General features: G+C 32.7%; 1 protein-coding gene across 2 annotated transcripts in view; it reads left to right on the top strand.

The window, feature by feature from the left end:
• LOC140440055 (uncharacterized) overlaps positions 1-16634 on the top strand; it is a 30436-nt gene extending 13802 nt beyond the window's left edge. Inside the window, exons 2-7 of one of the 2 annotated variants that reach the window (XM_072530302.1) lie at positions 5332-5465; positions 7903-8059; positions 9145-9264; positions 9549-9926; positions 14555-14701; positions 15885-16634. In XM_072530302.1, the coding sequence (XP_072386403.1) occupies positions 5421-5465; positions 7903-8059; positions 9145-9264; positions 9549-9926; positions 14555-14701; positions 15885-16072 (1035 nt within the window). In that variant the 5' untranslated portion in view covers positions 5332-5420 and the 3' untranslated portion in view covers positions 16073-16634. The remainder of the gene's footprint in view (positions 1-5331; positions 5466-7902; positions 8060-9144; positions 9265-9548; positions 9927-14554; positions 14702-15884) is intronic. The other variant, XM_072530301.1, reaches the window with a different exon arrangement.
• Positions 16635-17191: the final 557 nt, after the last annotated feature.

The following is a 17191-nucleotide window of genomic DNA, read 5'->3' as shown; positions in this document are numbered from 1 at the left end:
ATATATATATATATATATATTGGATATAAACAATATTTAAGTTAATTTTATAATTTGTAGTCATATCGTCACAACCATATCTCATTTATCACGGAAACGAAGGAAAAAGTCTATAAATATTCTAACAATAATCATTAAAAACTTTTGAAACCTCTGAAAATATAAGTATCATTTATTTGGAGGTTAAAATTGTTAAATTACTAAACAAGTAAGAGACAATGGTGTATTTTTACGAATTCTGCATAATTTCACACATTTTATTTAAAATGAGTAAAATTTAATTAAAGCGAATGGGCAAGGTTACAGGTAACAATCTTTGAACTTAAAACGATATATTGACCTCCGTTTTTTATACAATATCATCCATTTTGTAGATGTTTAGATATTGTCAAAATATATAGGTTTTTAACTTCTTAGATAGATCCATTATTAAAAAAAGTTTATTAATTTAATATTTGCCATTGCCTGTTTTATGTTGACATTTTCTAATTTTCTCAATATCAAACTATTAGGAATGCGAAAATAGTTTATGAAATTCCCCTTGCAGACGTAGAATCCAGAATAGAGTTTATAAACATTCCATTTCTGTTCGCAATTCCGATTCAATTTTAGCTCTACGTCAACAACATCTTCATACAGGTCACAAAATTGATTTTGAAAACTGCAGCAACATAGCCCCCATCTACTTCTATAAATTCACCTAAATAAAAGAGATGGCGGCATACGGTTACCTTGGACATGGGGACCTCTCTTAAAGAAAATATCGTCCGCTCCACCCGCCAATTAAAATTCTATTGTTAGAAACGCTCCCAACCCCCGCGTCAATTCCTACAATAACCCCCACTCCCACCTCTACCCAAACCACGTCACCATCAACGGTATAAATCAACCGATTTCTGTTCCCAGTTGCAGTAATGCATTGGTTAGTGATCAGTTTAGTAGTGTCTGGGGGCTCAGGAGACTAAGAGCTCGGAAGCCGTAAAGAAGACATCAAAGAGGATGTCGAAAGCTCGGCGCAATGATAATTGACGCGGTTTAACCTGGAAGACTGTTGGGTTTAATATTAATTCTTGTAATAGTATTAATTTTAGTTCTAGGTTTATACATAAAGTGTGGTCCTTAAGTAATTGTACAAACAGAAGCCGTAGATTCTGCACTTTAAAATATTACGATTTAAGCCAACTTGCTTTATAAAATGTTGATATAAAGAAAGATATAGGGTGTTAAAGTGAAAATTTAAAATTTTATTACACAAGTTACTTTCTTGTCCTGAAAGCACTTTTCTTACAAAAGAAACAACAAAATCTAAGCGCACAGAAAAATTTAAGGGGGTTTGCAGCCCCAAAATCCCCCAAACTTTTGAGTACGTTCAAATCAAATGAATTTTGTGGCATCATTAGTTTAACACATTATTTTTAAAACTTTTTTGCCTCTTATCACTTTTTCGAAAAACTAGTTTTTTCCTAGTTGGCCATAAAATTACAATTAGTTTCTACAGATACAATAATTACAAACAGTTCCATCAATAATAGTCAATAATTTGAAGCTATCATTTATTGTGTAAGATTAATATTACAAATTTTGATATTAGAATGGCCTACACATTTCAGGAAATGGCAGATATGCATTTAACTTTGGGTAAGTTGCATCAGATTAAATTATGATTTCAATAAACAATCGGGAATATCTTAGGTGAATGTCAAGGAAATAGTGCAGCAGCCGCAAGGCGTTATGCAGTAAAATACCCCAATCGAAATACACCCGATAGATTATTTCTGACCATTAATCGTCGCGTCGTTTACGGGAAACGGGTACATTCCAACCGCAAATTTGTGGCAATAGTTGTCGTCCAATAATGGATGCAACTGATGAAGACATTTTAGAAATCATTGAAGAAGTCCCTGGAACAAGTGCAAGGGTAATAGCTGCTCAACTAAATGTTTCTCACGTAAGGGTTTAGAGGCATTTAAAGGATCAGCTGCTTAAAACCTATTACTTAAAAACGGGTTAAGAGTTATTGGTTGAAGATTATCCTAAAAGGATTGGATTTTGCGATTGGTTGTTAATGGAAAATACTCGAAATGTTAATTTTATTAGAAATATTTTGTTTACCGACGAGGCTACCTGCAGTAGAAATGGAATAACAGACAATCATAACGAGCACATTTGGGCCGACGAAAATCCTCACGCTAAAAAAAACGACTCATCTCCAAAGGACTTTCAAAGTTAATGTTTGGGCAGGAATTGTATATAACAATCTAATAGGCCCAGTATTTCTTCCCAACAATTTAAATGGTGATAATTATTTGCAGTTCTTGGCAAACGATTTACAAGAGTATTTGGAAGAAGTGAATATTGCAATAAGGCAAAATATGTGGTTTCTACAAGATGGCGCTCCACCGCATTACAGTAATTAAGTCTGGGAATACCTTTTCAGGCAGTATCCTGGTCGGTGGATTGGAAGGGGTTGTGACGCACCTATTTCTTGGCCACCCAGAAGTCCAGGTTTTAACCTCATGAACTTTTGCTTTTGGGGGTTTATGAAAGAGAAAGTGTATTCTGTAAGAATAGAGGACGAACAACAATTGAGGGGTAGAATAATTGAAGCTGCAAATCAATTTCGTCAGAAACATATTATGATTTTTCAGTGCATTCGGTTTTCCTTATTAAAACGATACCGAATGTGTATTGAAGAAAATGGGGGTCATTTTGAACATTTATTGTAATATCATATTTATAGAGGTTATAGACATTTTTTGTACTTGTTAATTTATTAAAGTCATTTATTTAGTTGCACGTAATTTTTTAAAGGTTAATGAAAAGGGCCGTAACTCAATAAAAACTGTTTTTTCAAAAAAGTGATAGGATGCAAAAAAGTTTTAAAAATATTGTGTTAAACTAATGATGCCACAAAATTTATTTGATTTCAACGAACTCAAAAGTTTGGGGGGATTTAGGGCTGCACATTTTAGTATGAAAAATGCTTACAGAACAAGAAAGTAACGTGTCCATTTTTATTACAAAATATGAAGTGGTTTAGGTAGTTTTTACTTTGTAATTTCAAAGGGCTGTAACTTTTTTTGTGTACACTTTTGTACTTTTGTACTAAGGTTTTATTCCAAGCTGTCGGACATCGGTTATGTCCTTCATCAGGGAGCTACAAATGTGATGAATAAATTGTTGGCGTTGGTATAATTAATTAAAAAATTCACTACTTACAAACTTAATGAGGTTGTATCAACGAAGATGTATTATAATGTTGATAAAATTTATCACAGTCTCTCATCTTTTTTTAATATACAAAACCTATTTTTATGTTTAAAAATTTTAAAAATTACTATACATCCAAAAACACTTAATTATTCTAAATACATAAATGACATTGACAAAATTCTTTTAAATATCAATTGATAAATTATTGTTTGTGTTATTATTGCATTTATCTAGTAGTAACAAATAGGAGAACATTTCATTTAGATGACCAATATCCGTTCTATGATTCATTGCATTGTTATTTTGGCAAATGTAGGCCATTTCAAGAAAAAGTCTTTTGGTGATGTTACTTTCCTGTTCTACTACTTTGATGTTATTATAATCTATTTGATGCCCATTTTTAAATGTATGTTCACCCAATGCACTTTTTTTCAGGATGTAGTCTATTATCTGACTTGTGGGATGTAATGTCTTTAAGGCATCTTGATGTTTGACCATAGTATACTTGTTCACATGATCCGCACGGTATACAGTAAACAACATCCGTTAAAGACAAGAGTGCGGATTGGTCTTTAAGTTTAGAAAAAACTTTGTTAACTGTTAGTACCGTTTTATGTGCAATTTGGTATTATTAATTGATGAAAAAATTCTACTTAGTTTCTGTAATAAAATGAATCAAACGAATGGTAGTCTTCATATTTCCTCACTAGAGGTCTCTAGTAGCATACTTTGGTAATTGTTTTTCCTATAATTGCCAGAGTAGTCGGTGCGTTTTGATTTAGTTTGAGTCTTCTTACAAACTCTCTCTGACGACGGGTAGACCCAGAAACACGTGTTAGGGAGTGGTAAGAGACTTGAATTAAATTGAAACGCAACCGTCTTCGTATATTTATCGTCCTTACTCGACGCAATGAGTACAAGAATGATAGTAATTTATATGGGTAAATTGTTGATGCATAGTGGAATATAAATATTCTCAGCATCGCTCTGAATGGCTTGATTAAGCTTGGGTATACAATTTACTTTAATTGCTATCGACACATTTAACTTCATATTTCTTCACTAGAGGTCTCTAGTAGCATACTTTGGTAATTGTTTTTCCTATAATTGCCAGAGTAGTCGGTGCGTTTTGATTTAGTTTGAGTCTTCTTACAAACTCTCTCTGACGACGGGTAGACCCAGAAACACGTGTTAGGGAGTGGTAAGAGACTTGAATTAAATCGAAACGCAACCGTCTTCGTATATATATATATATATATATATATATATATATATATATATATATATATATATATACAGAGATTTACATTTTTTTAGCAAAAGCTTACTATTGCTTTGATCTATTTAAGACAGTATATGTCGTAGGAGCACGACTTGTCAGTTTATGTTTGAATTGGTAAACAACGCCGGATAATAATGTTATTTCGGCCACCCATGGTCATCAGATGTGGGGACCCAATAGAAAATTAAACACGAAAGAACAACAAACCTTTCCTAACTGTTTTACTCCCAAGTGGTAAGCGTACACAGGAGCCATAGGTATATCTTGATAAACATGAATGAAAACAATTTATTTATATTGTTTTTTGTTCTTTGCGCTACTCGAAATGTGTAAAATTTTACATCTTATAACAAAAGCTTGCTATCGCTTTGTGCGTATCTGTGTGAGAAGATGGCTTGGAAGCAATTCCGTTAGCCACAGATTTTTATTTGTTATTTTTTACCGGGATATATTAGTTTTGTTATATCTATCATTGTTTTATTTAAATGACAATGTTTATTTCTTTGAAATAGTCGATTAGTTATAATTGGAAAACACGCTTGTTGATGTATTTAAGACAGTATATGTCGTAGGAACACGATTTGTCAGTCTATGCTTAAATTGGTAAACACCGCGTAACGACGCCTTTTCGGGCTCCCATGGCCTCGTTAGATGCGCAGGCTAAATAAAATATCAAACACAAAAGATCCATACGTCAGAGTTTTAGTAAAGTCAGAATGCAATTGAAATGGATTTCAAGAGTATTACACAGATTACCAATAAGGTGAATGATTAATATACAGAAATTTTACATGACATTAATTTCATTAAAAATTAATAGTTTTGCGTATTTTTAGAAGAAATCATGAAGTACTGCTGATGGTCTGCTCCTATAAGGATAAATATTAAATGGGTGCCATAAATATATTAACAGAGCAATCCTATAATGGCTCAATTTAATAGATGGTCAATTCTAAAACTTATTGAAGTGGTAAGTATTTATTCAGAATTTAGAACCCGTTAATAATAATAGTGCTTCTTTACATAGTTAGAGCAGGATGGACTATAACTGGTATTATTTCTTCGGCCTGTGGTATACAAGGTAGATAACAGGGCCAGTGATACAAGTGCCTATTACTATAATTATTATTCTTTATTTGCCAGGAATAAATATCTGTAATTCATTTTAAAGAGAACGAAATATTATGTGGTAAAATGGAACAAACCCTGTATTGTTCCTGATCTTTATAAATCGTCTTGTGGTCTGGTGGTAAAAATTTCTGGTCCTCTTCACGACCGCATCTCTCAGTTGTGTCTACTGGAGACCTTCTTTAATGCATTCATTTGTGATACTCTCTTGCCATGACGATTCTTCTATGACTCTGTTGCACGCCGTCTTTGTTCTTATAAGCTTCTTCAAATTAATGTCTGCCATATAACTCCATATTGGGATTTATAATATCATTACTCTAACGTAGGCCTAATAGCCTGGTTTAACTTCTCACGTACTTAAAGTTGATCTTTTTGTCAAGTTGGACTCCTAGGTATTTGACGACTTCTTTTTACTGGATCTTGTTTCCTTTAATTTTTATATCTTTTTTATTTAATTGTTGTGTAAAGATGACGCCTTACATTTTCTTCATGTTGTGTTGTTCTCCAGATAGTTTTCTAGTCGCTCAGTGATTATTTTATTATTCTTAACTGCTATGTAGATTGCTGTGTCGTCTGCGTAGAGGTCGGTGTTAGTTCTGACATTAGTAAGTAGGTATAAACCAAAAGTTTTATATAATAACTATGACAAAATGCTACCCTGTAGTATTGTGACAATTTAGCTGTTTCGTGTTTATGTTTGTTTGTTTATGCCCATTCCTGTCTGTTAGTTTCACAATTTTGTCTTTTTCTGATTTCAAATTAGTCTTCCTGGATGACTGGATGATATTTTTTTTTCTAGCAGTTCTAGTAGAGATATTGGTCTGCACCTTTCTGTTTTACTTTCGTTTTTTCTTGGCTTTAGTGGATGTAGGCTTTTTACATGTTTTAGTTGTTTGGAAAGTATCCATTCTTTAGAAAGTATTTGTTCATAGAGACTAGCTAAACAATTAAACAGTTTGGTGGCTCTTTTATTGCTATATTATGGATGTCTTTCATAATGGTGCTTTTATCTGTAATTTTTTTAAAATGCTTGCTACTTTTTTTGAACTTACACTGTTTCCACGGCTACATCTGTCTTTTATCCTTCTGTAATTTTGATTGAACAATTCTATGATTTATCCCTCTGATATGTGTTGATTTGTTAGTGGATTTCTGTTTGTTTTTTGGCTATTGGTTCCACTTTTCCTTGTGTTTTGTGGTCAGTTCCTTCATTGTCCATAAATGGTGGTTTTTTTGTTTTTCTTTTGGATTTAGGAATTATCCAGATATTGCCGTCGGTTTCTTCAATTGTTGTTATGCTGCTGTGCACAATTTGTTTTCAGTTAAGGATCCAATTCTTATCCATATTTCTTCTGATAATATATCTCCTTAGTTCTCTAGTATGCTCTTCTAATTTTGTTTCTTCCTTTTATAATTTTCTTCAACTCTTCTGGAATTATTAGTGTTATGTTGATGTATTATTTTTCATAGCTCGTTAAATTCTTATTGTAACTTCTTCCACATTTTTTCCAATCTTTTCTTGAATTCAAATTATCTTTGTATTACCATCTCGTTCAATCATCTTCTATAATTTTAATAATTTGCTTCTTTTTATTTCCATCTTTTAAATGGCTTCACTTTGGTTTGGTCCACTCTCAACGTCATGGTTCCTCTGACTAGCTTACGCTCCAAGCTCATTTCAAAGTGAGCTCACGTCGTCACGAACTATTCTTTTAGTGATGAATAGGTTGAGCATTAAGAGTTCATACTTGGATTGCGACTGATTCTTGTTGGTTGCTCCGGTGCGAAGATCATCTTGTCCCTGTCCGAGTGTCCGCACAGTATCTTAAAAATATCTCTCTGTCATGATTGGTATTATCCATATATCCCAGGTCATGTGATACGTATTAAAATCTCCCACCAGGTGCGTGGAGCCCATTATCTCTTCGATTTATTTAAGCACGAGTTTGTTTGCAGCTCTTTTGTAAATAAAAAAAACATTCGTATTGCCAATTTTAATACTTACGTTTTTTATTTATTTCGTATTTAGTATTTAGTTCTGTATTATGTATTAACGGTGGTATGTAAGCAGTTTGTTTCTCTTAGTCAATCTTAGGTTTTAGCTCTAACTGACGAGATGTAAAAAAACACTAAATATGCCGCGTTCTATAAAATTAATTCTAGGAATTTGTATCAGGAAGATATATTTTTCGCATATTTAATACGGACCCTAGATCGTTTAAAGTCACTGAGTGGTGTTTATTTATTGTCGTCTAAATTATCTCACCGTTTTTTAGATACTGGTCTTAGTATGTCTTACATTTAAACGTGTGACCGATGACGAGGCATCAAGAGTGTTTCTATACCTGCAAAAAGTATCAAGAGAATGGAGTTTATTAAATAATATAACCTGGAGTAAAGTTGGAGCTGCGGCAGCTGATGTCACTTATGGGGGTATGTATAATATGAGATATTGAAAATGTAACATCTAGCAAATCTTAACCACATTTTGGTAAATAATGGTATTGAAATAAATATTGATAAACTTTCGTTTCTATCACTTACCTATAGAAGTTTTATTTTTTGTGAATTTTTTTATACAAATCATTATTTATTCTATGTGATTCTGAATTTGTAAAACAAGTATGTTTTATTTCTTAAAAGAAAGATTAAAAGAGAGATTAAAATCTCCCACCAGGTGCGTGGAGCCCATTATCTCTTCGATTTATTTAAGCACGAGTTTGTTTGCAGCTCTTTTGTAAATAAAAAAAACATTCGTATTGCCAATTTTAATACTTACGTTTTTTATTTATTTCGTATTTAGTATTTAGTTCTGTATTATGTATTAACGGTGGTATGTAAGCAGTTTGTTTCTCTTAGTCAATCTTAGGTTTTAGCTCTAACTGACGAGATGTAAAAAAACACTAAATATGCCTACTATGCCACTAAATAAGTATGTATAATATGAGATATTGAAAATGTAACATCTAGCAAATCTTAACCACATTTTGGTAAATAATGGTATTGAAATAAATATTGATAAACTTTCGTTTCTATCACTTACCTATAGAAGTTTTATTTTTTGTGAATTTTTTTATACAAATCATTATTTATTCTATGTGATTCTGAATTTGTAAAACAAGTATGTTTTATTTCTTGATTTGATTTAAAAACGTTGATATTCGAGTGAGAAGAATGACCTCAGTAAAGATTAAAACAAAAAAAAAAAGAAGAAAATTAAAGATAAGTGTTATTTTCCGTAAAGAATAAAGAAGCTATTTAATGACTATGATGATAGAAGTTCCAAATTTGAGGGACATTTTAAAACATAACATACATTTCCATTTGTTAAATGTACTCGTAATAAATAATACGGTTTGCTGCTGGTATATTTTCACATCATACTGACGATATAAAAAATGGATTGTAACATTATAGAACATTCTTAAGTTGATAAAAAAAAATAATAGTACCTAAACTTATGTATGTAAGCTAATATTACAAAATATTACCGGAAAAATGTCTTATTTTGATTTTAGGTTATTTGATCATTACTGGTGCCCTGTTTCTGGGACATATTGTTGGAGAATTGCCAACGACGAAAAGAGTAACAGAATATGTATTTCTAGGTGTTGGAATTATCTTGTTTACAGTAATGGGTAAGTCTGAATATCTAACTCTGCTCGCTAAAAGTTAAAAATATTGCTAGTATTCAAATAAAATAGATGACAAAAAATTTTGGTTATTTTTATACATTTTTATTTGTACGAGTATATCAAAGTAAAATGATAATAGGGATATCATTGAGATACCTTCGAATAGAATTATATATATATATATATATATATATATATATATATATATATATATATATATATATATATATATATATATATATATAATAGTTGGATAATAACATATAAAAACGATCTAAAATTTTCAGGAAGCCTTTCTTTCGCCGCATTAGATTCTGTTCCAGAGAGTTTAGTCGATAATGCTGCTATAGTTGGAACGTTGTCACTAATAGTCGCAGGTCTGTTTCTTCTTGATATAGCTGGTCCAAAAAAGAGAGTCACGAAACCTCAACAAACAAAACAGAAAAAGAAATCGACAGTTCCACCAGATAGTATCACAAAACAGGTTTATGAAGTAGAAAAAAGTAAACAGAAAGTACAAAAAGAAAAGAAGGAAATTTTGAAACCCTTGGAGATGCAGTTTCAACCTAAAATGACAGAGAGAAGTGTGAAAGTAGAAAAAGACAAAAATGGGAGGAATGGTATTGCAGTGATGGAGATGCAGACAACCAATAGTTCAAATAAAGGTATATTTGGATGTAAATGTTATAAATAAAAATTTTTACTACATACTAGGGGAAAGTGGTACACAGTGATACATGGCTCTCAGTGAAACACTGAAATTTGTTTTTAAGTTTAGCGTCCTCGTAAAGCGAATTTGTGAAATCTACAGTTGCCTAGTAGAGTTGAATGTTGTAATGAGCGTTTACGGCCTTGGAATAAGTTTTGCGAATAGTAATTGGATTTTATGTTTTGTAAAGGTATGTAGTAACTTAATAAGGGCAGTTTTTTTTATTTATTAACAGCCGATTTCAAATATTCTTACTCTTTAAATAGCCTTTTACCTATGTAAGATATTGACTCGCATAGCAAAGTTTTAAATTATATTGTGTGGTTAGGTTATTGATACACACTGAAACAGTACTATGTGGTATACAGTGATACTCGTTTTATTGTATACCGCAATATTATAGATTATTACCAACAATTTGTTATTTTGGTATTTCAAATGGTTAGAAAGCAAACGCCTAGGAAAATAGGGTCTGCAGATGTAATGGCTGCTGCCGCAAGGTTGCTATTAAAGGAAAATTATACACTACTTGGAGCAGCCAAGAGATATAATTCGTTTTGCAACTTTATGACGACATGTGCACAAAAATCGCAATAGTCCTGATGCAGATTTAAAAATGTCACCCAATCATTCCGTTCGATAAATTTTTACCAAGGAACAGGAAGTAAGATTAGCAGAGTATATTAATACCTGCAGTAAAATGGCATATGGATTGTCCACAAAAGAGTGTGAAAGGCTTTTGTGGGAGATGACGGATGTAAACAAACTGGTTGTTCCTGCATCTTGGACAGAAAACAAACAAGCTGGAGTTGATTGGCTACGACAATTTATGACCAGACGAAAGAATCTTAGCATTCGTCATCCGGATGTCTACAGTTTAAGCAAAATCACTTTGTTTTACGCACACAATGTGAAAACATTTTTTATTAATCTACGGCAAATATTTAAAAACAAACCTCAAGTAGCTAATGCATCTAGAATCTTTAATCTTGATGAAACGGGTACTAGTACTGTGCAAAACACCAGAAAAATTGTAGCCGAAACGGGTTTGAAATAAGTTAGTCTGTGTAGCAGTGCCGAACGTGGCATTCAAGTAACAACTTGCGCAATCATTTGTGCTAACAGCACATACCTTCCGCCAGCGATGGTGTTTCCAAGAAAATATTTCAAAACTCACATGGTAGCTGGAGCTATCGGTCTTTGGACTATTCAAAGGACTTTACAGGGTGTCCCGAAAAATCGCTTTTTGTTTTTGTTTAACACAAGACCTCTTGAAATTGGGGTAATTGCTTGTAAATTATTACAATAATTTAAAAAAAATTATAGCAATATATCTTTAGGGTTCTACCGAACTTTAAAGTTTTGAAAAATTGTCATTTTTATGGTAATATTTCACTATACTTAATTTCGCATCCTGAACTAAATATAAAACCTCTTAACATTGCCTTTTTTGCCCACCCAGAAAACTTACTTGTGAGTATGTTGTTTGATGATAGAGATCACATTAGGGAGCTGGCATGACGAAGAATAAAAAATAGCTAGAGATACTGAAAGTAGCGATAAACGCAGAATATTTTAAACACCAAAAATTAACTTCTCTGCTAAAGATTACACTGATATTATTATGTGGCACAAATGTCAGGATTGTCAGGTTACAACACCGTCGGTTCATCGGCATATTTCTACTGAGGACACATCATGGTAAAAGATAAAAGCTTGGATATTTTTGACTTTTCCTGCCACACACAATATGTGGAAAGATGTGTTAAACTGATTACAGAGGCCTCGCAGAATGTAACTGATGCTACTTCTAGAGATAGCTTTATCAGAACCTGGAGGGTTGGAGTCTCGGGCAGAAATGCCAAATTTTGGACACACAAATAAGTTCAAATTTTAAGTTTCTGTCATTAACTATAGGATTTATTTTGTTTGTTAAGTTGTTTTGAACCTTTTTCATTAATTTTAATAATACCATATCTTTTAAATTTAATTTGTGTATTATTTGAAGTATATGATTTAGGTCTGTACAAACGTAAAATTTACAAAACTTTAAAGTCTAGTAGAGCCCTGAAGGTGACATGCTATCGTATTTATTTTACATTTTTCATAATCTCTAGAAAATTACGCAAATTTGGATATCTCTTGCGATAGTGTAGCTCAAACAATTTTTTTTATGCAAAGATGGGACACCCTACCTTACAATGCTTGACTTCTACGACATCCTGAAATTTCTATGAGTATTTACCAAATAGCCGAATGTGCTGGAAACGCTCAAACATAATCTTTAACTCCTTCCAATATAAGGTCAGGATTCCAGAAAAGTTTAATTCTCTAATCTTTGACGTCACAGACTTTTTAACATCAGCAGTATCTGACATGCTACAACGGGAAGATATCCTCGAATATGAATTACCTGGACCTGACATCTTACAATTTCGTAAGGATACTACACTAGATACGGAACGTGCTGAACCATCTGGCGCAAAACTTCAGAACGAGATTACTTCAGAAAAAAGTTAACCTGGACCATCTAACAAAGGATTTCAGCTAGAAACAACTATGGATAATAAACTTTTTACATTTGCTAGTCCAGAAGACATCAGAAGCACTACCCTTAAAGGTAACAGGAAACCTAGAAAGCGACGTAAAAGCACAATTATTACTGACACACCCAAAAAAGAGAAGTTAAAAGAAAAAGAAAGACGAAAAGGGGAAAGAAAATTAGAAAAAAAGGTAAAGATCGTTTAAAGAAATTCCCTACAACAACCAACTAACCGACTCCTCAGATGATGATGATAATTGGATTTTTGAACAACCTGATGAAGAATTTGAATATTTTCGAAGTGCTAATAAGGTCGATTTTGTGTTGATACATTTTCCTAAACAGGTCCACTATGTTGGAAAACTACTTATTCAAAATGATTATGAAATTTCATATTTACGAAATTGTGAGAAAATGGATGGTTCTTTTCGCTTTCCTCCACAGCCTGAGTTAGCTCTAGTGAATAAAGCTGATATAAAAATAGTTTTACCTCAACCTGTTTCCATGAAAAATCAACGCTTGACAGGTTACTACAAATTTAATATTGACTTTGGATCGTAAGATATTCGATAAGGGCTTTACGTGGCCAAAACATTTTGTTAAGACACTAGATTTAATATGTTTAATTTTTTTAAATATGTGAATTTTTAACGAATTTCGTTCTTAGAATGTTAAGAAAAAGTAAGTGTAACATACTGCTTTAAAAATTTTTCTTTTAATTCAAAAAGAAATTTTTTGAACTCAAAAAAATGTTTTTGTTTTATTATGCACTACTCTCCCCTCTCTGTATATATATATATATATATATATATATATATATATATATATATATATATACAGGTAGGGGAGAGTTCTATTAACTTTCCTATATAATTCTCTGAAATCTTTTACTTTATTAAAGTGGTTTCATTTTTATCTCGTGTGTATTCTTTTTTCTCTTCTCTTTGTCTGGTATTTCTCTATAGTTGTTCCAGTTCGTCAGGTAAGTATTTTTCGGTAAGTTTTATTTTTTATTTTGTTTCACTCGTCACCAAACCAATAATTTCTACGGGCACAAGTCTCTGTTCCTATTTTATCTTTTGCTGCTGATTGAATATATTTCTTTATTCTGGCCCAGCAGGAGTCTATATCTTTATCTAGTCTAGTCTAGTCGAGTCTTCCTTCTTAATTTAAATTTTGATTCCTTAGCCTTTAGTGAGCCTTTCTGAAATTCTTGCATTTTAAGCTATTGCACAATCCATTTCTTTCTAATTATTTTATTTTCTTCACTGACGTTTGAAATTCTAGCCCTCAATGTTGAGATAACTAGGCAATAATTTGAGTCTATGTTTGCGCCTCTGTAACTTCTACAATTTATTACGTCTATTACATGCTTTAAATCTATTAAGATGTGATCAAGCTGACTTGTTCTTCTATCAACTGAGATGCAGGATACCTTGTGTATATTTTGTGTTCAAAATAAGTGCTAGCGACTGTTATATTTAGTGCTGCTGCTAAGTTTATTAGTCGTAATCCATTATCGCTACTGTCGTTGTGTAAGCAATGCCTTTCTTTAGTGAAGATAAAAACTTGCTCTTTTTATCTATTGTTATATTGTTGCATTCATGTCACCTAACAGAATCTTAGTGTCATTTCTAGGACATCTTCTGTAGGCTTGCTCTAGGTCTTCGACAAACCGTTCATTTATTTCTTCTGGTTTGTCATAAGTCCGGGCATGTGCATTTATCAAATTGTAATTGAAAAATTTTTCTTTTAAGCGCAAATAGAATTTTCTTCGACTATAGGCTTTAAAGTCGGACTACCTTAAACCACTTTTAATTCACTGTTTAATCTTATCAGTAAACACGAGAATAAACAACACGTTGTAAACAAATAATAATTCTTTCGAGTGGGTCTAGTACTGATTAAGCAAAATGATAAACTAATATTAACTTAAATTATTAATATGCCATACCTGGTATTACATAAGCATACCACACTTTAATAATAAATTGTTTAGCTTACTACACAATCTTTATGTTACACAAACATTATTGATTTAGGTTACCAAAGAATGAGGGATGACTCGTTAAGAAAGTATCCAACATACGGTGAAGATGTTGCCGATGACGGAAGCACAGAAGCTGACGAAATGGAACTTCCTCCACAAATGAGTGACCATTCGCCGGTATGGAGTAATATAAGAAAAGGTAACGAAAAACAAATATGTATGTCTGTATTCGAAAGAGCTCAAAATCACCTAGACTAAGTTATTAGGTGGTGCAATAGATGGAGAGTGACTATTAACGCCTCCAGAACCCAACAAATACTATTTAAATCTCCCCACTACCGTGATATTCAAGGCCGAATAACCCTGCTAGGATAAGACCTTATTTTCAGAAACTCGGTTTCCTATTTGGGAGTTCATTTTATCAGGACTCTCAACTGGAAAACCGAAATTCAAGATACCCTAGACAGGGTAAGAAAGAAGTCTAGACTCCTGGCAGCGGTGTCCGGTAAAATGGGCAATACGTCAAATAAAACACTATTGCACATCTATAAAACCTACATAAGACCGGTAATCGAATTCAAGGCGTGCGCCTAAGCATCACTTAACACCCACCAAATGAACACTATCATGGCCACTGAAAGGAAAATTCTAAGATTCTGCACGAGGAAGCGCAAAGTCTAACCGTCAGCACTGATAAATTAAGTAGCCAATGTAACACCAATTAAGGACAGAATCCTATTCCTCAGCAGGAGGTATGTTCTTCGCACTATAGCGGGCTCGAACAACCGAGCCAAACAAATACTGCTAACTCCTTGCAATCGCCGAGGGCAAATACTCACCAGGGTTCCTAAAAGAAAAGATCCATTCCCTCTAGCAAAACTTCTACATAACACTGGAAACGAACTTCCTGATGAGTATTTTGATATATTTGAATCAATCCTTATAAAATATCGCAGCTAACAACTGCAAGCCAAAAACGCTAATTAAGAGCCGTTCCTAGTATGGCTGGTAACACCTTAAAGTACCTCCCTTTGGCTTGTTTGCTTAATATAATTCCTCTTGTGCGCTCCTTCTCACAATACGCCACCTTCTGAACCCCAGCTTACTAGCACTACACCTCTATAACTCCACACGCATATCACCCTTACATTTACCACACCCCCTCGCTCCACAGAAAAAAAGAAGCACTTCTTCCTTGAAGAGTCAATAGCCTAAACAAAGTTAAAACTAGAATTAATTGATTGAAAACAAAAAGAAACTGTCTGCGATAGTTATGTTAGTATTAATTTGCTTCATATCCTGTATATGTGTAATCCTGTACAAGTATTGTAACACTTTCTTTAATTATGTCCACATTTAATTCAGTTCTATTAACTTTTTAGGTGAATACGGAAAATATGACATACTTAATCCAAAGTACATATTAAGAAGGTCTGACAGGCTGCACGAAGAGATTCGGCCACCCAATAGCCCTGGGGATCCAGGTTATGTACAATACACTGCCCAACACTGGGGAGAATATGGCTCGAGAACTCCTAGACCTAGTCCAACTCAACTCACTCCAGTTTAATTCCTCCAGTCGAAGAATTTTTGATTAAATTTTAATATTAATTATGCCATATAAAAATGAGTACTTAATATGAAAATTAGCTAAGAGCCAAAACACATAATAAATACAATCGTCAAAATTTAAACGTAAAAAATGTTGAAAGTAAGAAGTTCACAATAAGTAAATATATAAAAACATCTATTCTTGCAAAATAATCGTGGTTATTTTGTTATTGATAAATATGATATATCTATGATATAAGGCTAAAAAAGTGAAAAGTAAAATTTGCTTAAAATTTTGAAAATTTGAGAATTAGAAAATTTATTTTATTTATGTTTATGAAGCTGTTGTTTAACCTAACGTATTAGGACGACAAATGATATAGTATTTGTTTTATGCTCATACAGATTGTTATTCATTTTTTGTAAAAATAAAAAAAAACTTAAAATCAACGTTTTGGCATCTGGCCAATTATTGAGGTCGAGTTTTGAAATGTAATATAACTCAGCACCTTTTAGTACTATAGATTAATACAGAAATTAGTTTTATATTATGTTAAAGGCAAATCATACACATATCTTGTGTAATTGTAGTTACATATAAATAAATTAAAAATAAAAACGAACACTAGTATTATTTCAACAGACTTTTTTAGCAACTATTTTATTAACATTGCGTAGTTCGAAGAGAATCAGGAAAAGCAATAGTGCGATTGGTTAAAAATCTCTCCCAAAAAACCTCAGAAGACATCGATGAAGACCATTTCTTCGATAGATTGACGGTGAAGATGACGACTTCGAAGGAGATTTGAAGAAGCCAAGAATTAGACGTTAGCGATCAGCCCATCAGAATGAGATCACAACAAACTCACATGAAATACTGAACAATCTTCTCCATAATCTAGGCTTAAAATTAATATTACCAATAAAATGTTTGGGAATTGGAGCTACAAATCCTGAATATCGCCACTTACTCTTATTTTAGGCGTCCAGTATACATAGAACCCCTATAGATAATATAACCATACCTAAATTTATCGTGGTTAATCATGATAACAATAGTCAAAGTATTTACATCCAGCGACCAATCGCTTTGTTCCACATGCAAACAAAATAGCCATCTCACTTTGCTCATCAGAAA

The sequence above is a fragment of the Diabrotica undecimpunctata genome, chromosome 4 (assembly GCF_040954645.1).
Source record: "Diabrotica undecimpunctata isolate CICGRU chromosome 4, icDiaUnde3, whole genome shotgun sequence".
NCBI classification, from domain to species: Eukaryota; Metazoa; Arthropoda; class Insecta; order Coleoptera; family Chrysomelidae; genus Diabrotica; species Diabrotica undecimpunctata.
The sequence above is the reverse complement of the archived record's forward strand: the minus strand, read 5'-3'. Positions and strand labels throughout refer to the sequence as shown.